At 48.5% G+C, this 21461-nt stretch overlaps 2 protein-coding genes across 10 annotated transcripts in view; one reads left to right on the plus strand and one right to left on the minus strand.

Moving 5' to 3' along the window:
• The window catches only part of HSF2BP (heat shock transcription factor 2 binding protein), a 105908-nt gene extending 102747 nt beyond the window's left edge, over positions 1-3161 (minus strand). For 3 of the 6 annotated variants that reach the window (XM_035283301.3, XM_002761461.8, XM_035283305.3), the window contains exon 1: positions 514-632. Coding sequence is in view for 2 of the 6 variants with exons in the window: in XM_035283299.3 (XP_035139190.3) it covers positions 1290-1408; positions 3036-3079 (163 nt within the window). In the remaining 4 variants the exon portion in view is untranslated. Of the gene's footprint in view, positions 1-470; positions 633-1289; positions 1409-1515; positions 1907-3035 lie in introns of those variants that run through there. The other 3 variants (XM_035283299.3, XM_035283300.3, XM_035283298.3) reach the window with 3 other exon arrangements.
• Positions 699-21461, plus strand: part of RRP1B (ribosomal RNA processing 1B) — a 35540-nt gene continuing 14777 nt past the window's right edge. Inside the window, exons 1-9 of one of the 4 annotated variants that reach the window (XM_078358702.1) lie at positions 699-925; positions 1285-1458; positions 10193-10275; positions 13602-13659; positions 15233-15318; positions 15983-16044; positions 16391-16520; positions 17516-17580; positions 17955-18136. In XM_078358702.1, coding sequence (XP_078214828.1) covers positions 10246-10275; positions 13602-13659; positions 15233-15318; positions 15983-16044; positions 16391-16520; positions 17516-17580; positions 17955-18136 — 613 coding nt within the window. In that variant the 5' untranslated portion in view covers positions 699-925; positions 1285-1458; positions 10193-10245. The remainder of the gene's footprint in view (positions 926-1284; positions 1459-10192; positions 10276-13601; positions 13660-15232; positions 15319-15982; positions 16045-16390; positions 16521-17515; positions 17581-17954; positions 18137-21461) is intronic. The other 3 variants (XM_002761460.6, XM_008986755.5, XM_078358703.1) reach the window with 3 other exon arrangements.

Raw genomic sequence — 21461 nt, forward strand, 5'->3', positions numbered from 1 at the left:
CTGGGCATGCCTGTAATCCCAGCTGCTCAGGAGGCTGAGGCAGGAGAATTGCCTGAACCCAGGAGGCGGAGGTTGCGGTGAGCCGAGATCGCGCCATTGCACTCCAGCCTGGGTAACAAGAGCCAAACTCCGTCTCAAAAAGAAAAAAAAAAGATCCTGGACCGTGGCCAGGCGCGGTGGCTGCAGCCTGTACTCCCAGCGCTCAGAGAGGCCGAGGCGGGAGGATCGCTTGAGGCTAGGAGTTTGAGAGCAGCCTGGGCAACACAACGAGACCCCGTCTCTATAAAAGATGATAATAATTAGCGGGGCGTGATGGCGCGCGCCTGTAGTCTCAGCTACTCCGGCGGTCGACGTGGGAGGATCGCTTGAGTCTGGGAGGTCGAGGCTGCAGTGAGCCGAGATCGCGCCACTGCACTCCAGCATGGGCGACATAGCAAGACCTTGTGTCAAACAAATAAAAATTCCTAGACCGTTTGCCAACATCCGTCCGTCTCCTCCCGGCCAAGTCCTAACCCTGGCTAACTTCGCCGTCTACAGCCTCAATTCTGGCAATCGAAAGGCAGCGACGGAGCCAAGCACACGCGGGACAGACCGCCACGACGGCCGCCAGGGCCAGGGCCGCGCTCACTCCCAGAACGCACCACGAGCGCCGGCGCCTTTGTGACGCCATCAGCCCGCGCGTCACCGCCGCCTACTGCGCAGTCGCGGCTCGTGCGGACGGCGACGGCTCAGCGGTGCACGGTTGGCGGCAGCGGCACTGTGGGTTGCGCGGCCGGGGATGCCCCAGCGGGCGCGATGGCCCCCGCCATGCAGCCGGCCGAGATCCAGTTTGCCCAGCGGCTGGCGTCCAGCGAGAAGGGCATCCGGGACCGGGCGGTGAAGAAGCTGCGCCAGTACATCAGCGTGAAGACGCAGAGGGAGACAGGTGGGCGCACGGCGGCGGTCAGCCGCGCCACATGGCGGGCCCGGGGCAGGGGCGGCGGCGCGGAACGCGGCTTCCATGCGTTGTCGTGACACCGAGAGTGTCCTCCGGTTTCCGCGCTGCCAGAACTGCTTCTTGCTGTCTAGTGCCTTTTTACAGTTGAGGAAACAGGTTGAGGGGGTTCTGTTACTTGCGAAAGTCACGGTGAGCGGGGAAGCTGAGAAAAGACCCACATGGGGCGGATTCCCTGACCCGCATCTCGCATCACTGGGCTGCCCTGATGCAGCTCAACGGCAGTGCTGTGTGATCTGGCCACTGCCTACATCTCCAGCTTCATCTCATAACACTCTCCCCCTCCCCAGCTTACCGGCATCTGGCATCACTGCGCTGCCCTGCTGTCCCGCCGGTGATTCCCGCCTTTCTTTGACCAGCACCTTTACGTGCGGGGGCTGCAGGCGAGAAGACAAAATCCCTTCTCTGGAGGATCTGTTGGTGATAAAGCAAGGAGACAATCAGGCAAATAAAGTAGACCTCGTGTAAGTGTAGTGAAGGGAATGAAAGCCAGGTAGTACGCCGGGCATGGCGGATCATACCTGTAATCCCAGCACTTTGGGAGGCCAAGGCGGGCGGATCACCTGAGGTCAGGGGTTCGAGACCAGCTTGGCCAACTTGGTGAAACCCTGTCTCTACCAAAAATACAAAAATTAGCCAGGCGCAGTGGCGCGGGCCTGTAGCCCCAGCTTCTCGGGAGGCTGGGGAGGTAGACTTGCTTAAACCCGAGAGGGCAAGGTTGCAGTGAGCCGAGATTGCACCATTGCTCTGCAGCCTGGACGATAGAGCAAGAATTTGTCTTCTAAAAACAAAAAGAAGAAGAAGAGAGAAGAAAGAAAGAAAAACAGGTAATAGAAAAAAAAGTGAAGGAGGTTGCTCTTCGTGAGAGGCTGTTCTGAGAAGGCCTCACTGGGTGATGTTCAGCTGGGATCTGAAGAGAGATGGGCGGAAACCACCTATGCCGTGACAGGAAGGAGTGAATGCCCTCCCCTAGGAGTGGTTGAAAGACCAGTAAGCTGGGGAGGGGGAAAGTGTTATGAGATGAAGCTGGAGATGTAGGCAGTGGCCAGATCACACAGCACTGCTGTTGAAGGATTTCACTTACCTGATCCAAAAATATTTTTTGTAAACTCTTGAGTGAGCCCATATGATATGAACCACAATGTGTGATAGAGGTTTTACGCTGCAGCAAGATTAAGTGTGATTTAGCTGCTGCTGGTATTAATACATTAGAATCTGCTTAGAAGAGCAGATAGTATCTCCCCACCACTGATATTCTCAGTTTGTTTTATTTTGAAGAGAAATCACCCGAGTACCCCAAAAAAGAAAATACGCTTTCCTGGGAACTCTGGTGGAAAAGGAAAGAAAACCAGAATTCCTGACTGATTCCATTAGGGTCTCCCTACGAGATTTTGTTTGCTGGCACAGTTCGGGGTACCCCATGTATGCTGGTGGTTTCTAAAGCTAAGTTGTTGACCCAGCCCTTTCCTGCTTGCAGCTCCAGTGAGCCTTGCTAGCCTGACGTCTCTACCTTGCACCTCACACTCAGAATGCCAAAAAACGGCCCGTTTTCTTCCCCCCAAAGCCTCTTTGCTGCTGCTCCTCTGCCACCTGTTTTCTCTTCTTTTAGCTGCTAGTTTCTACCAGCCACTCAGACTCCAGCCAGACACACAGGATTGTCCTGGACTCCTCTGTCTTCCTCATCCTCTTGCCCTGACCCACATCCAGTGCCCCTCAGCCCTACCTCCTTCACCTCCTGTTGAAATACATTCTCCGACCTTAGGCCCTTTGCATCTCCCCGGACTTCTGCACCTACATGTTCCCTAACTGGTTGCCTTAACTTCATTTGTGTCCCCCCCCCCCCCGAATCTCCTCCACAGACCAGCCCAGGGTCATCTTCCTAAAACAAATCTGATCCCACATCACCAATATTTTTGAAATCCAGTATCTGCAAGTCATGATCTGTCCTCAGGTGCTTTTCCTCCTAAGCCCCATGTGACTGCTTCGTGTTCCGTCAGCAGAAGCGTTCGTGGTTCCTGGCGTACAACACACAATTTCTCACCTCTCTGGCGTTGCTTCTCCTGTTCGCTCTGCAAAGGATCCCATGTCTTCCTCACCTTCAGTTCGGCATCACTTCCTCCAAAGAGCCTTCCTCGCCCTACTCCTCCAGGGCTCTAAAACATCTACTGTGTCTTTGTTGTAGTGCTTAGCTACATTGCTTCTTACTTATCTGTTAATGTGTCATTCTTCTCCAGAGACACTGTAAGTTTCCATCTGTTTTCTTAGCCAGAAGTGGGAGTACATGTAGCCATAAAACGTCCTGACCTGTGCAAGAGCAGAAGACCGAAAGCAATACGTATGGGGCTAAGACAGCCTAGGCAGAGAGCCTTTTGCTCAAACCCTTTGGTGAGCCAGCCCAGGACTTGCAAATGCTGGGGTTATGCAGGGGCCGAAGACCAGTTACACCAGTGCCCCAGAGTCCTGTCTGCTTAGTGCCTGTCACACCCAGGGTTACTCGTACATCTTGTCCACCACCACATTGCATGGAGGACAGTGGGCCTTCAAAAAATAACTCTGCACTGTGAGCATCATGGGCAGTGATAACGGACAGGAAAACAAGGTCTCCGCCATAGCGCTGCCCCACCACAGTCAAAACACAAATTTGGAAATAACTGGACCTGATATTTGACTCCCGTTGACAGGCTGAAACTTTTTTTGCATCTTGTCTTAGGCATTATAAAGGAAATCTGAGATTTCACTCTTCCTGAAACATGAGCAGTTCTGCAGCAACATAAATGGGTAGCTTTGTAATTTTAAAAATAAATTGGAAATGTTTGTATTGCTTTAAGTAACAGAATGTTGCGCTCATGCTCTAACCGTTCAAGTTGTGTACTGACAGTCGTAAAATGATCACTCTGCATGCCTTTCATTCGTAAAGCTCATCTGTCCCAATTCATTCATTCATTCACTCATATATTTAGCAAACATTTATAGAGTGCCAACTGTCTACTACTATGTACGCTATTCTTGGCACTGGGAATATGGCGGTGAGGAAAACAGACAGTCCCTGCCTATCTTACCTGTTCTGCAGCTCTAAACATAGGTACTGAAATGCGAGGCATTCTGAAGTCAACCTGGTAAGTTTCATCTGCATCACTGCTTTCTTTTTGGCGACATGTAACAGTACATCTTGGAGTCAGTGTAGATGATGCAGGAAATACGTTTTTAATAACAATGGGGTGAGGGTTCTCTCTACCCAAGCGTTATGATACATAGGAGATGTGGATGTTTTGGCACTGGGGTGTGTTCAAGTGTGACCCTTAACTGCATCTAAAATGGCTCCTGGGCTCATTGCATGCTGAGGTAGCTCTTGGATTTGCTCATTTCAGAACTTACTGATGTTTCACATATCTGCATATCTCACTTCAACGTTCACCTCGTTTGTTTTGTGTGTTTGTGTGTGTGTGTGTGAGTGTTGTATTTTTTTGACAGATGGATCTAACTCTGTCACCTGGGCTGGAGTGCAGTGGTGCTATCTCGGCTCACTGCAACCTCCACCTCCCAGGTTCAAGCGATTCTGCTGCCTCGGCTTCCCAAGTTGCTGGGACTATAGGCATGCACCACCACGCTCAGCTAATTTTTGTATTTTTTTAACTAGAGACTGGGTTTCACTGTATGTTGGCCAGGCTGGTCTTGAACTCTTGACCTAAGGTGATCCACCCACCTCAGCCTCCCAAAGTGCTGGGATTACAGGCGTGAGCCACTGTACCCGGCCTACCTCATTCGTTTTGAAATAACTAAACCTATATTGTGTTGTTGTAAAAACACAGTTGTATTAAGTTTAAGAGATTGAGCCTCAAGAAGACAGAAGGGCGGTGAGAGCAAACTGCTACGGACAATGTGCTTCGCCTTTCAGAGCTCAGAAGGTTATTCGCTAATAAACATTTCTCTCTTTTACTTTGAATACTTCAAAAACCGTTGGCTTGTTAAATTCCTAGGTGAACACACACACAGACATATATGGAAAATAGATGTTTTAATAGGGGACAGACTGTAACTAGACTCTGGGAAGAGAGTGCGACCATTATTACTGTAATAGGCCACCAACTGAATAGTGCTTTATTCTTAGTGTTTCCACACCTTGGGTCTGACCCTAACCATCAGTCTTTTACAGTATAGGCGATAGAACTGAGGCTCAAAAGTTAATGGACAGTTTTCGGCCACTGGGCCCTTGTCAGTAGGAAGCTGGGACCTACGCCAAGGTTTGTTTCAGTGCTGTTCTGTTGCCTCCTGGAAAAGAGAAAATCAGAATATCTTTTCTCATTGTGTTAGTCTGTTCTCATGCTGCTAATAAAGACATACCCGAAACTGGGTAATTTATAAAGGGAAGAGGTTTAATGGACTCACAGTTCCATGTGGCTGGGGAGGCCTCACAGTCATGGCAGAGGGCAAGACAGAAATAAAGCAGAGGCATCTCTTGCATGGTAGCAAGCAAGAGGGCATGTGCAGGAGAACTCGCCTTTATAAAACTGTTAGATCTTGGCTGGGTGCAGTGGCGCACACCTGTAATCCCAGCACTTTAGGAGGTTGAGGCGGGTGGATCACGAGGTCAAGAGGTCTAGACCATCCTGGCCAAGATGGTGAAACCTCATCTCTACTAAAAATATAAAAATTAGCTGAGCATGGTGGTACGAGCCTGTAGTCCCAGCTGCTCAGGAGGCTGAGGCAGGAGAATCACTTGAACCCAGGAGGTGGAGGTTGCAGTGAGCCGAGATTGCACCACTACACTCCAGCCTGGGTAACAGAGGGAGACTCCATCTCAAAAAAACACCTGTTAGATCTCATGAGACCCATTCACTGTCCGTAGGACAGCATGAGAAAAACCTGCCCCATGATTCAGATGGCTCCCACCGGTCCCTCCCAGTTTTGTGGGGATTATTACAATTCAAGGTGAGATCTGAGCGGGGACACAGCCAAACCGTGTTACTCACGCAGCTCACTTTGCTACCTCCTGTCCAGGATCTGTTGTCGCTCTGTCAGAATCTACTGTTTTCCATTTTGAACACCTCTGTAGGACATAATATTGTGCCTCTGTGTGTCCTGGGTGCGGGCTGTCCACAGTAGATCCCCAGCAGATCGCATCATCACTTTCCGTTGGCTTGACCCAGTGGTACACTTCCGAGACCATCTGGAGAGAAATACACTGTTTTTAAGTGAGGAAGACCAGAGTACAGAATAGTATGCCATTTAGGTCACACACACAACTGTAACTGTGATGTAAATAAACGCCCAGGAAAGATCTGGAAAGATGCACATCAGGCAGGCGGTGTCAGTCCCTCTGGGTAGGAGCCTGGGATTCGAGGGCAGGGAGCAAGCCAGGCTTGTGATGATAGCCCTTTGGTGGTAAGGTTCTTTGGGGTTAATGCGTGTTTTTATCAGTTAGGACTCTTTCAGCTGCAACTCGACAGAACATCCACGCCACCCTAGTTTTAAGGGGAAAGTGAAGCACAGCTTTGTGGAGGAGCTCAACTGCTGGTGCCAGAATCTTGTTTTTCTCAACTGCAACCCTGCTGCCCCAAGATCGTTCTCCATTCTGAGACAGGCTCCACTTACATTACCAGGTGGCTGGGAGCAGGTACAAACACTGTGTTCTCTTCAGGTGCAGTAGGAGAGAGCTAGAGACTCCTCAGGCCTGAGCAAGAGGATCTGTATCTGCAGAGGGTCGCTAGGCTCTTCTTGAACCTGTCCTGTGGCCGAGGGAATTCTGTTGAATTGGCTAAAGCTGCCTCCCCTCCATGTGGGGAAAGCCCCACCCAGACCACAGTGTCCCTCTGTGCCCTGCTTGAAGGTGGGGAGCCTTGGAGGGGAATCACCATGTAGCTGCCCACCAAGGACAGGGACAAGGACTGCCCTGCGCCTGACCCCACACAGTAACCTGTGTCCTTTAAATCCTCTTTTTGTTTTTAAGTTGATTAACGCTGCTACCTTCCAGTGACATCATTGTCTTAGTCTGTTGCATTGCTATAAAGGAATACCTGATGCTAAGAGGTTTATTTGGCTCGGGGCTCTGCAGGCTGTATGAACATGACTCCAGCATTTGCTTCCGGTGAGGACCTCAGGAAGCATCCAATCTTGGCCGGAGGGGGAGGACAGTTGTCATGTCACATAGCAAGAGAGGGAGTAATAGAGGAGGTGCCGGGCTCTTTAGCAGTCCGATCCCACGGGAACCAGGGCACTCACTTTGGTTATATAACATCCCAGGAGAATGGCACCAAGACATTCATGAGGGATCTGCCCCCGGGACCCCACACATCCCACTAGGCAGAGCTTTTTAAATAAAAAGGAGACAGCCAGGCGTCACTTTGGTAATCTCAGACGCTCCTTTTTTTCCTTCTTGTTATTAAGGAATATTTCAAATATATAAAAAGCACCCTCACTCTCTGCCTCTGCTTTCATCAGGACCTGGCCAGTTTGTCTCATCTGCCCGCTTCCTCCTTCCCCGTAGCTTCGTGTGCACCAAGTCCCAGACGTCTCATTACATTTCCAGGTGTCCGCAGTGTGTGTGTCTGTATCATGAGGATCCTTGTTTAACATAGGCACGGTGCCATCATTGCCCTTAGAAAATCCTTGATAGCAGAAACATCCGGCCTGTTTCGTTTTTCTCATCATCTCATAAATGCGTTTTACGGCCAGTCCAAATGAGGCCCACCCATTGCATTCGGCTAGTGTGTCTGCTAAGACTTAAATTCTGTTAGTTCTTACCCGTCTTTTTCTCCGTGCGGTTTCTTTGTTGGAGGACACAGGTCACATTTCTTGTAGTTTCACATGTTTGGGGTTTTATTGTCTACTTCCTGTTGTCTCACTTAACATGTTCCTCTGTTTCCTGTATTTCCCCCCAACTGTATTAATAGTTAAGATTTGACACAGTGGGGTTTTTTGTTTTTGGGGGGTTTTTTTTGCTTTTGTTTTTGCAAGAATATTTCACAAGGTGGGTGTCTCGTTCTTCCTGTTGCCATCACCTCTGGCACCGATGGAATGATTGCCTGTGTGTGTTAGTGATTGGTCAGTGGGTTTGGAGGTTTGGGTGTTGATGGTCTCACACATCCATTTTCAGTTTTGTTTCTTTGTTCGTTAGAGAGACAGAGTTGCCCTGTTGCCCAGGTTGGAGTGCAGTAGCATGATTAGAGCTCCCTGCAGCCTCAAATTCTGAGCTCAAGCCATCCTCCCACCTCAGCCACTGAGTACTTGGGACTACAGGCACATGCCACCATGCTCTGCTAATTTCTTGGTTTTGTTTGTTGGGTGTGTGTGTGTGTGTGTTTAAGACAGGATCTTGCTCTGTCACCCGGGCTGGAGTACGGTGTTACAGAGACTGGGTTTTGCATGTTGCCCAGGCTGGTCTCAAACTCCTGAGCTCAAGTGAGCTGCCACATGTGGATGCTGTCTTTTCATCTAATGTGTTAGCAGCCATTTATGATCCTTGCCCAAAGCCTTTAATTCATTGGGGACATATGTGGTCTTTGAACATGATTAAATGTAAGTGCAGGTCACGGTGACAAAAAAAGTTGCTGTGCTCATGGCTGCAGTTGGCTCAGCTCTAGTGAGCTTTATCACTCACACCGTACTTACATTACCCATGTGAGGACCCCCAGGCATGCCTTGTTCATAACAACAGGGCACGAGAACCAGTTGGCACGTATCTCTTCCACTCTGAATGGAAATATACTTTAATAAACTAGTTTTAGGATAGTTCCTGATACCTTAGTTTTACATGGAAAACTATCATAAAAGAATCAAAATGTCGGCTGGGCACCATGGCTCACACCAGTAATCCCAGCACTGGGAGACCGAGGCGGGCAGATCACCTGAGGTCAAGAGTTCAAGACCAGCCTGGCCAACGTCGTGAAGCCCCATCTCTACTAAATGTAGAAAAAATTAGCCAGGCATGATGACACACACCTGTAATCCCAGCTACTTGGGAGGCTGAGGCAGGGACTGCCGTGAGCTGAGATGGTGCCACTGCACTCCAGCCTGGGTGACAGAGCAAGACTCCATCTCAAAAGAAAACAATGAAAATGCCCCATTGTGATATTGTTGGTGGGAGAACGCCCTTAGTCAAGGAAATCGCTGCCTGTAAATGAGGGGACTCACTCTGAATGTACTCAATCAACTGTGCTGTATCCAAAAGGTCTTTTTGTCACTTTTTAAGCAGCTTTCGGAGTATCGAAGATCACGTTGATTCTAAATATGCATTTGTTTGCATTCATCTAGTTTATGCCACTTTGCTGCTGCAAAAAAGTTCTCCTAGTGCCTTCTGGTAAAATGTTAATAAAGACCGTTTGTAGCACACATCCAGACTTGAGGATTCTGTTTGTCCTGACTTCATGGTCCGTAGGCTTGGGGACTCCAAGAGTGTACACCTACCGTATCATTTTGTGAGTCTTTATGTCAGTCAGTGAATATTTTATGACACCTGGGGTCTACTCCGGAGATCGAAGGCTGAGCGAGACTTGGTCACTTAGCCATAGATCATGAAGGCAGCCAGAGAGCTCGGAGTAGCTAAGAACAAAGCCCCCCCGGTGATGCCACAGTAAATGACACCACTCCAGGGAGGGTGACTGGGAGACAGCCACTTGGGCCTCCTACTAGGATTCTTACAAGGGTCATTTTTGCAACGATGTTCCAAAGCAGTGTCAGAGTCCCCAGGCCCTTTCCTAGGCCTTTGACTTTCCGATGTCCTGTGTGGAGCTCCCGTGTCTTCAGCCTGCCTGGTTTTCTGTTCTTGGGAGTGAGGCTGCCCGTTGCTGGGCTCGTGATGACTTGAGCAAGTCCTGCCTCTCCTGTAAGATTTGCAGTTTTACTTCATGAGACCAGTGAAAATGGTGTGTGGGCTGGCTGCACGTGGGGGGCGGGGAGGGCCTTGGCAGGGAACTGATTTCATCAATGGGCACTGTGTTGGTGGATTTCATGTTATGATGACATTTGCCTCCTCATCCTGAGGCTGGGCCACCGCTGCCACCCTGCCCTGTCGCTGACAAAGCCATAGGTATGGTAGTCATTTATTTATTCAATAAGGAAATGTTTGCTTCAGTTTTTTTAAAAAGACATTTGCAAATGAAAGAGTTAAAATGTATGTGGGGTACTTCCCCAGTTTCTCCATGTCAAGCAAGGAGATGCGTAGACGCTCAGATAAGACGTTTGTGCTGTTTTGCCTTGCAGGAGGTTTCAGTCAGGAAGAACTTCTCAAAATCTGGAAGGGGCTCTTCTACTGCATGTGGCTGCAGGATGAAGCCCTCCTGCAGGTAATTCGCGTTCCCTTTCTCGTGCTCCCGGGTTCTTGCTGTGGACGGAAAGACACTTGACCACTCAGACTCTGCCAGTCCCCCATACACTGACACACACCAACAGTCATGCTTCAAGGACTCACTTTCTTACCTCTCGACCACACGGAAAGGGAAGCAGTGTCAACGTAGTTAGGCGAATTGGCTTTTCCAATAAAAGGAAGGGTGTGCATCTGTTGTCAGGGTACTATTTCTCTGTAAAATCCATAGGTTCAATAGTAGGATTTACATCACTTAAGTTTCTCTCTTCTGCTAAGTTTATTTTTTGTGGTCAAGGATGGCATGACAGGAGCATAACCAGTGAGGACCCTGTGAAACCCAGGACAAGGCAGCCGCCTCTCTGGGCTTCGGCTTCCATAGAAAGACCGCACACCCTGAGGTAGAGGAGCCAGCCTGGAGGAGAAGCCCGTGCCAGTCTCTGATGCAGATGACAAGTCCTCAGGGTTTTAATGTGCAGTCTTGCCACTTGTCCCGTAATAACATGTTTCAATTTATTTTTATATGACTGAACATATTTTGAGTAGGAGCAAGGCAAAATATTTTTATATTACATTCACAAGTGACAAGCAACAGCTTTAGTGGAGGAAGAAAACCAATGGACAGGAACATCCTTTTCCCGCTAAGGAAAACAGCCCGGGTGGGGTGTGGGTGAGACTGATGAGGAGTGAGACTGATGAGGAGTGAGACTGATGAGGAGTGAGACTGGGGTGTGAGTGAGACTGATGAGGAGTGAGACTGATGAGGAGTGAGACTGGGGTGTGAGTGAGACTGATGAGGAGTGAGACTGATGAGGAGTGAGACTGGGGTGTGAGTGAGACTGATGAGGAGTGAGACTGATGAGGAGTGAGACTGATGAGGAGTGAGACTGATGAAGAGTGAGACTGAGGTGTGAGTGAGACTAAGGTGTGAGTGAGACTGTTGAGGAGTGAGACTGAGGTGTGAGTGAGACTGATGAGGAGTGAGACTGGGGTGTGAGTGAGACTGATGAGGAGTGAGACTGGGGTGTGAGTGAGACTGATGAGTGAGGCTGATGAGGAGTGAGACTGGGGTGTGAGTGAGACTGATGAGTGAGACTGGGGTGTGAGTGAGACTGGGGTGTGAGTGAGACTGATGAGGAGTGAGACTGGGGTGTGAGTGAGACTGATGAGGAGTGAGACTGAGGTGTGAGTGAGACTGATGAGGAGTGAGACTGATGAGGAGTGAGACTGATGAGGAGTGAGACTGAGGTGTGAGTGAGACTGATGAGGAGTGAGACTGATGAGGAGTGAGACTGAGGTGTGAGTGAGACTAAGGTGTGAGTGAGACTGTTGAGGAGTGAGACTGAGGTGTGAGTGAGACTGATGAGGAGTGAGACTGGGGTGTGAGTGAGACTGATGAGGAGTGAGACTGATGAGGAGTGAGACTGATGAGGAGTGAGACTGAGGTGTGAGTGAGACTGATGAGGAGTGAGACTGATGAGGAGTGAGACTGATGAAGAGTGAGACTGAAGTGTGAGTGAGACTAAGGTGTGAGTGAGACTGTTGAGGAGTGAGACTGAGGTGTGAGTGAGACTGATGAGGAGTGAGACTGGGGTGTGAGTGAGACTGATGAGGAGTGAGACTGAGGTGTGAGTGAGACTGATGAGGAGTGAGACTGATGAGGAGTGAGACTGATGAGGAGTGAGACTGATGAAGAGTGAGACTGATGAGGAGTGAGACTGATGAAGAGTGAGACTGAGGTGTGAGTGAGACTAAGGTGTGAGTGAGACTGTTGAGGAGTGAGACTGAGGTGTGAGTGAGACTGATGAGGAGTGAGACTGGGGTGTGAGTGAGACTGATGAGGAGTGAGACTGATGAGGAGTGAGACTGATGAGGAGTGAGACTGATGAGGAGTGAGATTGAGGTGTGAGTGAGACTGATGAGGAGTGAGACTGATGAGGAGTGAGACTGATGAGGAGTGAGACTGAGGTGTGAGTGAGACTGATGAGGAGTGAGACTGATGAGGAGTGAGACTGATGAGGAGTGAGACTGATGAAGAGTGAGACTGAGGTGTGAGTGAGACTAAGGTGTGAGTGAGACTGTTGAGTGAGACTGGGGTGTGAGTGAGACTGAGGAGTGAGACTCAAGTGTGAATGAGACTAGTGAGGAGTGTTCTTTTCTCACGGAATCCCAGCAACACAGGGCTTCTGTCGGCGCCCTCAAGCAGGCTGCTCCCCAGTGAGGCATGCTCTCCCAGGGACACCTCCACCCAGGACAGAGCCCAGAAAGCTCGCTCTACCTTCACACTCCACCTTGTCTCTGACCAAGACAGGTGGGGGGCTTGCCCACATCATGCAGTCAGCATCTGCCCTCTGTGGGGTGTGTCTGCCCTGCCTTCTGCATTTCACGTCATTTGTGGGGTGGTGATGATGTTTGTTTGGTTTTGACAGTCTCACTGTTGCCCAGGCTGAGTGCAGTGGTGCAGTCCTGGCTCACTATAGCCTCAGCTTCCCTATTGCTCAGGTGATCCTCCTGCATCAGCCACCTGAGTAGCTGGGATTATAGGTGCACACCTCCATGCCTGGCTAATTTTTGTACTTCTTGTAGAGACTGGGTCTCACTGTGTTGCTGAGGCTGGTTTGAACTTCTGGACTCAAGTGATCAGCCTGCCTTGGCCTCCCATTCCAGGCATGAGCCGCCATGCCTAGCTTAGATGTGAGTGTTTGTTTTTTGTTTGAGATGGAGTCTCTGTTACCCAGGCTGTATAGTGGCATGGTCTTGGCTCACTACAACCTCCACCTCCGGGTTTAAGTAGTTCTTTCTTAGCTTCCCAAGTAGCTGGAACTACAGGCACATGCCACCGTTCCCGGCTAGTTTTTGTATTTTTAGTAGAGACGGGGTTGCCATGTTGATCAGGCTGGTCTTGAACTCCTGACCTCAGGCGATCCACCCGCCTCAGCCTCCCAAAGTGCTAGGATTACAGGCGTGGGCGACCGCACATGGCCAGATACAGCTGTAAATCCAGGAGCTGATCACTAACTTGTTTCGTCTCTAGTTCATCTGAACTGATAAGGAGGGACGCTTTTGTAAATGTGCAGCTTAAACAGTTCTTGCAGACGTACCAAGTTAGCAGAATAGTCCACCAATATTGGAAATGATGCATTTGATAAAAGTCATATCATCATGCATCTTTTGGATGCATACTTCTCACTGGAAGCGAGTCGCAGACTTTACCACCAACAGAGGTGGAGGCGGAAGGAGGAAGCAGGCCAAGCTGGGGCATCTCCTGTTGCCCCAGGGTAACCCCCGCGTTTCTCCCCCACCCTGCAGGAGGAGCTCGCCAACACCATCTCGCAGCTGGTCCACGCGGTTAACAACTCGGCGGCTCGTAAGTCCTGTTTTTCTCCTGCCTCCCGAGCTTTCCGGCGTGCTAGTTCCGTGGGAACCCTGTGCCGGTTCATGGGAACCTTGGTGCACCTGTCACAGGACTAGCCGTTCCCGTCAGCAAAAGCTGTGATCAGCTTAGTCGTTGACTGCTGAGAGGGTGAAGTGTCTTGAGGAGAATCAATTTGGCACCTCAAACATTTCAGGAAATGCTTTTAGAAATTTCAGTCCTCCAAACCTCCAAATTCTGAGTTAACACTTGGATCCTGGAGAGCCAGGTGCAGGGTCCCCAGTGACCTCTGGATGTCAGGTGCATTTTCCCCAAAATCAGAGCTGCCACTGGTAAGAAATAAGTAAATAGAAGACACCGCTGGCCGCAGACTGAAGTAACTCCTCTCTACCAGAGAAAAGGCAGAGGGAGCAGTTGTTCAGGTGCTTCTGTGCCAGGCACTGGTTACTTACAAACAGAGAAAAGGCAGAGGGAGCATTTAAGGTGCTTCTGTGCCAGGCACTGGTTACTTACAGAGGAAGAAAAAGGCAGCAGGCTTAGCTGGTTGTGCTTACCGCTTTTCAGAAAACCACCCGATGACTCCAGCAACCCAGCGGTTCTCTGAGTACTAGCTGATTCGGTGAAGACAATTCTACATGCAAGGCATGGTATAGATTTGCAAAGAGGAAAAAAAGAATTGTGCAAAAAGAAATTAAGCCCCCAAAAAATTAATTAACAAAAATTGTTTTTGAATAAAAAAGCACTTGCTTTGTGGTCAGAAGAGAAAGATTGAATGCTTTGTGCTGCAGCTCACCCAGATGACACCTGTCATCAGACAAAACTGCGTTTCCACCTGGATTATGTAAGAGTGAGGTTTAATGGTTTGGGATTGCTTGTTAGGTACGATGCAGTAGGAAGGGTCACTAGCGGTGGAATGAGGAATCTCGATTTTAAGAGAAACATGGCTTTTGCAGTGGATAAAGGGACAGTGCTCCGGAGAGCATTCTAATCTGATGTTACAATGTTGCCAGCCTTCCTGTTACTATGTTTTTATTTAAATATAGAAGAACAAGGCCTGCATGGTGGCTCAAGCCTGTATCCCAGCACTTTGAGGGGTGGGGGGGGGGGCGCGGGTGGATCACTTGACTTTCAGAGTTTAAGACCAGCCTGGCCAACATGGCGAAACCCGTCTCTACTAAAAATAGAAAAATTAGCCAGGTGTGGTGGTGCACACCTGTAATCCCAGCTACTCAGGAGGCTGTGGCAGGAGAATCGTTTGAACCTGGGAGGCAGAGGTTGCAGTGAGCTGAGATCGTACCATTGCTTTCCAGCTTGGCCACCGAGTAGGACCCCGTCTCAAAAATAAAAAGTAAAAAAAAGATGTGCACAGTCCAGTTGATGTTTAGAAATAAGTAAATGTAAAAGAAATGATTGAGTATAATTATGGAGCAGATTTTCTAGCTCCCCCAGAATAACTGAGAACAGTGAGTAATAAATCATGCTAGTTTGTTTCTCTTCATTATTGTCTTGCTCTGTGGTAATGTGTTAACGTGGAAGCCAAGTATTTAGAGCCTCTTGTTCCCTGCAGAACAGCTGTTCATTCAGACCTTTTGGCAAACCATGAATCGAGAGTGGAAAGGAATAGACAGGCTACGCTTGGACAAGTACTATATGGTAAGGTCTGCCACGGTTATGTCAGAGATTCCTGGGAAGAAGAGAGTGTGCTTGGTCTTAAAGACAGTGGAAAGGCTTATTTCCGAAGCACTTTGGGAGGCTCCAGGCTTAGTGTGAAGGAAGAATTTGGATGTGTCCTGGAGAGCTGCTCTGTTTTAGCTTTTGCAGCTCTTAACGAGTTGGGGAGCATTCGGGAATATGCTGGGTACTTTTTGAGACAGGGTCTCACTCTGTTGCACACGCAGGAGTGCAGTGGCACCATCTCAAATCTCTGCAACGTCCACATCCAGGGTTCAAGCTGTTCTCCTGCCTCGGCCTCCTGAGTAGCGGGGACTGCAGACATGCACCACCACGCCTGGCTAATTTTTGTGTTTTTAGTAGAGTTGAGGGTTTGCCATGTTGGCCAGGGTGGTCTTGAACTCCCGGCCTAAGTGATGCCTGCCTCGGCCTCCCAGAATGCTGGGGTTACAGGCTTGAGCCGCTGCTCCTAGCTGTGAATATGGATTCTGATCTAGAGGTTAAATATGATTGTTGTGAAGATTTTATCACTTTTGGGGTCCAGGCCACACCGTTTTCATTGGTCTCCTCGTTCTGGTGAGTTGATTAATATTTCTTACGTTTCCTTTTGTTTTTTTTTCCTTAAACAAAAATTGCCTGTGTTTAGCTGATCCGTCTGGTCCTGAGACAGTCCTTTGAGGTCCTGAAGCGAAACGGCTGGGAAGAAAGGTCAGTAAACCTTTCGAGCAGCATCCGGTAGCCTTCAGACTTCAAAGGTGGAGTGTTTTCAGGTTTTCTGATCTGTGCCTCCTACTCTTTAGAGTACCACGAGAAGCTGGATACGTCATCACCTATAGAGAATTGAAATCCAGTAGGGGGTATAAAATAGTTAAGTATCTATGACAATTAACATTTTGTGCTGATTTAAGTGATTGCTTTTTTCCTTGTGAAGTGCTTTAGCCTTGCGTTGATTGCTAGGCAGTGTAGGTACTAGACGGAATATGTTTGGTTCTCTTTGGGAAGCGAGAAGTGCTGGCGTACTGTCACTAACAGAGCTGTGTGTTTGCCTCTGTAGCCGAATCAAGGTTTTCTTAGACGTCCTGATGAAGGAGATCCTGTGTCCTGAGAGTCAGTCTCCTAACGGAGTGAGATTCCACTTCATTGATATTTATCTGGATGAACTCTCCAAAGTTGGGGGGAAGGAGGTAAGCAGCTGCCGACAGGCTGCCCACGGGGTCAGGGAGCCACCGGTGTTTGCCCTAGTAGCCAGTGAAGGGCTGTGGGGTGGCACTTCACCTGACCAGCCACTGTGGCAGCACGAATTGCTTCAGCCCTGCCTTGGAAATGTGTCCTAAGCAGCTGGTGGGATGGGATTCATGCACTGAGGATGTACGTGACAGTCTTACCTGTAAAATAGAATTGAAAACAAGCCACAGTCTCCAATAAAAAACTCACTTACACAGAGGGCTGCTCAGGGTCTAGGGAGCATTATAAAATGGTGGGAAAGCTGTTTTTAAGGTATACACTCATGTAAATAGACAAAAGGCTGGAAAGGAAACAGATTTTTTAGTATGTAAATGATTCCCTGAATGTGGGAATATACACAGATTTTACTTTCCTTTCACAGGTGTTTTGCAGGGAACATTCTTTTTTTTTTTTTTACACTTGGAGGCACTGTCCCTGTTTGCCCCTCTTAGAGAGGGAGTGTGTGCATGTCCTGTGTCATGTGGGTGCAACCCGAGGCCTGAGGGCTGCGTGCCGCCCAGGGCAGCTTTCAGTGTGGCCCAACACGAACTCATCAACTCTCTTAGAGTATTATGAGGTTTTTTACAATTTGTTTTTAACTCATTCCGCTATTGTTAGTGTTTTTGTATTTTGTGTGTGACCCAAGACAGTTGATCCAGTGTGGCCCAGGGAAGCCAGAAGATTGCGCACCCCTGTTCTGTCTGTTGGGCTATAGGATAGTGCAGGTTGGGCTGGCTGGCTTTCTCCAGCCACGGCTCTAAGATACCAGGTAGCTGGAGGGCGGCCTTGAGCTTCCATGCGTTTTGCAGGGCCACTGAGGCTATGTGAGACAGGCATTACTTGGTCTAACTCCACCTTTGTAGCAGATGGAAATGGTCCCTTTTTGAAGGACCTGTCAAGAAGGGAAAAGGCTCTCTGTTTCTCAGTTTTTCCCTTTTTTATTTCTAAATTACAGCTTTTGGCAGATCAGAATCTCAAGTTTATTGATCCATTCTGCAAAGTCGCCGCTAAGACCAAGGAGTAAGTGGTTCCCACATTTGTTCCTGCTGGGAGGCGCTTAGCTGCGGGGAGCCTGGTGTGGGGTACCTGAACACTGCTTCACAGCAGAGAGCAGCTGGAGAAGGCATCAAAGCTTTAAGCAGTGATGTGGCTCTTCTAGCCTCAGTATTTGACTCACTCATTCCAAGAATGCCCTCTCACGCCCCGAGATCTGACTGCTGGGCGTCCCATGCCTGTCAGGTGGCACTTGGGCAGTTCCTCGCAGATGCTTGCTGGCTCGTGAGGGCTGCTCCAGATCCCAGCGACGTGTGCAGGGCTTCCCTGTGCCCTCCTGAAGCCAGCAGGCCAGGCCGTCTGTTCTGATCACCTGCCCACCACTGTGCTTTCTCCCTCAGCCACAGCCTGATGCGGACCATAGCGACGGGCGTTTTCGAAGCTATCGTAGCTCAGTCTCCTTTTGTGCCTGAAGAGTCAGTGGAGGAACAGAAGACAAAAGTGGGCGATGGTGACCTCTCTGCAGCGGAGACGCCTGAAAATGAGGTGATGCTGAGAAGAGCTCTCAGCAAAAAGAAGACAGGTAAGAGGGTGTTACTGGTCAGTCTAGCTTTGTTTCTAGTAAAATCCTCAAACAAACAGTTTTTAATACATCTGTTGGCATCTTACTGAATGCAACCTAGAACTGATGGCTCTGCCTCGGCCCCTCCCAAGAAAGGCAGTAGAGGTGGGTTCAGTGTGCCCGGGGGGTGCCTAGCAGGGCTCTGGGGAGACCCGAGACCTGCCCCATGGGAGAACACACATTTCTCCACCTCGCAGGGCCTCAGGACTCTGAAGGAGTTCCCGTTGTCACTGCTAGTGCTCTGGGCTTTGTTGTTTCATTTCACACGCCTCAGCACCGTGGCGTGGCCTCACGCCTGTGGGTTCTGCAGCTGTCCTCTCCCACCCCACAGCTCCCCTCAGCTTCTTTCTTTGGATGTCTGAATGCCCACCGTGGGCTGACGTTGTTCTTAACTGTGTCTGCGGACTTCGTGTGGAACGTGCATTTGGAGTTGTAGGCCCGTCGACACCCTCAGCACAGGATGAGGGAGGTGCTGAGGACACAGTTGACCGAGGCTCAAGTGTTACGTAACAATTAAGAGCAGTTACCAACGACTAAGGACCAAAGGAAATGTCATACAGAGTATCTGCATTTTTAAAGCAGGGCACAGACTCCACGTAGGAGGAGGCTGATTTGTTGTTTGGGTTTTCTTTCATTATTACAGCTGTGTAATAGTCGTGCATCTGATTTGTTTTTAAACATTTATTTGTGCTTTTATTTTTTTTTTCCTAAAGGGTTATTTTATTTATTTTGATAGTTTAGGGAATAGGTTTGGGTTACATGGATAAATTCTTTAGTGGTGATTTCTGAGATTTGGGCACCCCTGTCACCTGAGCAGTGTACACTCTTCCCAATCTGTAGTCTACTGTCTGTCACCCGCTCCCACCCTTCCCCCTGAGTCCCCAGAGCCCATTGTATCATTCCTAAGCCTTTGCATCCTCATAGCTCAGCTCCCACTTTTAAGTGAGAACATTCAATCTTTGGTTTTCCGTTCCTGAGTTACTTCTCTTAAAATAGTGGTCTCCAACTCTGTCCAGGTTGCAGTGAAAGCCACTATTTTCATGCTTTTCTGTGGCTGAGTAGTATTCCATGGTGCACATACCACATTTCCTTTACCCACTCATTGGCCAGTGGGCGTTTTAGGCCGGTTCCAGGTTGTTTTAGCTGTGAGCTGTACCGCTGTAAACGTGTGTGCAAGTGTCTTTTCACCTCTGGGTACACACCCAGGACTGGGACTGCGGGAGCAAATGCAGATCTACTTTTAGTTACTTAAGGAATCTCCACACTGTCTGCCATAGTGGCTGTAACAGTTTACATCTGCACCAGGAGTCGTAAAGTGTTCCTTTTCACCACATCTGTGCCAACATCTTTTTTTTTTTTTTTTTTGAGACAGAGTTTCACTCTTGTTGCCCAGGCTGGAGTGCAGTAGCACGATCTCGGCTCACCGTAACCTCCACCTCCCGGATTCAAGCAATTCTTCTGCCTCAGCCTCCTGGGCTGAGGATTACAGGCACCCGCCATCATTCCCAGCTAATTTTTTGCATTTTTAGTAGAGATGGGGTTTCATCAGGTGGGCCAGGCTGGTCTCAAGCTCCTGACGTCTGGTGATCCTCGGCCTCCCAAAGCGCAGGATTATAGGCGTGAGCCACTGCGCCTGGCCATCAACATCCATTGTTGCTTTCTTTTTTAGTTATGACCGTTCTTGCAGGAGTGAGGTGGTATATCACTGTGGTTTTCATTTGTATTTCCATATATTTGTTGACCGTTTGCGTATCTTCTTTTGAGAATTGTCTGTTCATGTCCTTAGCCCACTTTTTGATGGGATTGTTTTTTTCTTGCTGATTTGAATTCATTGTAGATTCTGAATGTTAGTCCTTTGTTGGCTGCATAGTTAGCAAAGATTTTCTCCCATTCTGTTTGTATATTCTGCTGATTATATCTTTTGCTATGCAAAAGATTTTTAATTAGGTCCCATCTGTCTTTGTTTTCATTGCATTTGCATTTGGGTTCTTGGTCAGGAACTCCTTGCCTAAGCCAACATCTAGAAGAGTTTTTCCAATGCTGTCTTCTATCGTTTTTATGGTTTTAGGTATCACATTTAAGTCTCCGATTTGTCTTTTTTTTTTTTTTTTTTTTTAATTTTTTATTGCATTTTAGGTTTTGGGGTACATGTGCAGAACATGCAAGACAGTTGCATAGGTACACACATGGCAGTGTGTTTTGCTTCCTTTCTCCCCTTCACCCATATTTGGCATTTCTCCCCAGGCTATCCCTCCCCACCTCCCCCTCCCGCTGGCCCTCCCCTTTTCCCCCCAATAGACCCCAGTGTTTAGTACTCCCCTCCCTGTGTCCATGTGTTCTCATTTTTCATCACCCACCTATGAGTGAGAATATGCGGTGTTTCATTTTCTGTTCTTGTGTCAGTTTGCTGAGAATGATGTTCTCCAGATTCATCCATGTCCCTACAAATGACACAAACTCATCATTTCTGATTGCTGCATAATATTCCATGGTGTATATGTGCCACATTTTCCCAATCCAGTCTATCATCGATGGGCATTTTGGTTGATTCCAGGTCTTTGCTATTGTAAACAGTGCTGCAGTGAACATTCGTGTGCATGTGTCCTTATAGTAAAACGATTTATAGTCTTTTGGATATATACCCAGTAATGGGATTGCTGGGTCAAATGGAACTTCTATTTCTAAGGCCTTGAGGAATCGCCACACTGTCTTCCACATTGGTTGAACTAGTTTACACTCCCACCAACAGTGTGAAAGTGTTCCTTTTTCTCCACATCCTCTCCAGCATCTGTTGTCTCCAGATTTTTACATGACCGCCATTCTAACTGTCATGACATGGTATCTCAATGTGGTTTTGATTTGCATCTCTCTGATGACCAGTGACGATGAGCATTTTTTCATATGATTGTTGGCCTCATATATGTCTTCTTTCGTAAAGTGTCTGTTCATATCCTTTGCCCACTTTTGAATGGGCTTGTTTGTTTTTTTCCTGTAAATCTGTTTGAGTTCTTTGTAAATTCTGGATATCAGCCCTTTGTCAGATGGGTAAACTGCAAAAATTTTTTCCCATTCTGTTGGTTGCCGACTCACTCTAGTGACTGTTTCTTTTGCCGTGCAGAAGCTGTGGAGTTTGATTAGGTCCCATTTGTCTATTTTGGCCTTTGTTGCCAATGCTTTTGGTGTTAAGTTGATTTTTCTCTGAGGTGAGAAATGAGGATCCAGTTTCATTCTTCTGCATGGGCTTGACAATCGTCCCACCATTTTTGAATAGGGTGTTTTTTTCCCT

Source organism: Callithrix jacchus, chromosome 21 (genome assembly GCF_049354715.1).
Source record: "Callithrix jacchus isolate 240 chromosome 21, calJac240_pri, whole genome shotgun sequence".
Lineage (NCBI taxonomy): Eukaryota > Metazoa > Chordata > Mammalia > Primates > Cebidae > Callithrix > Callithrix jacchus.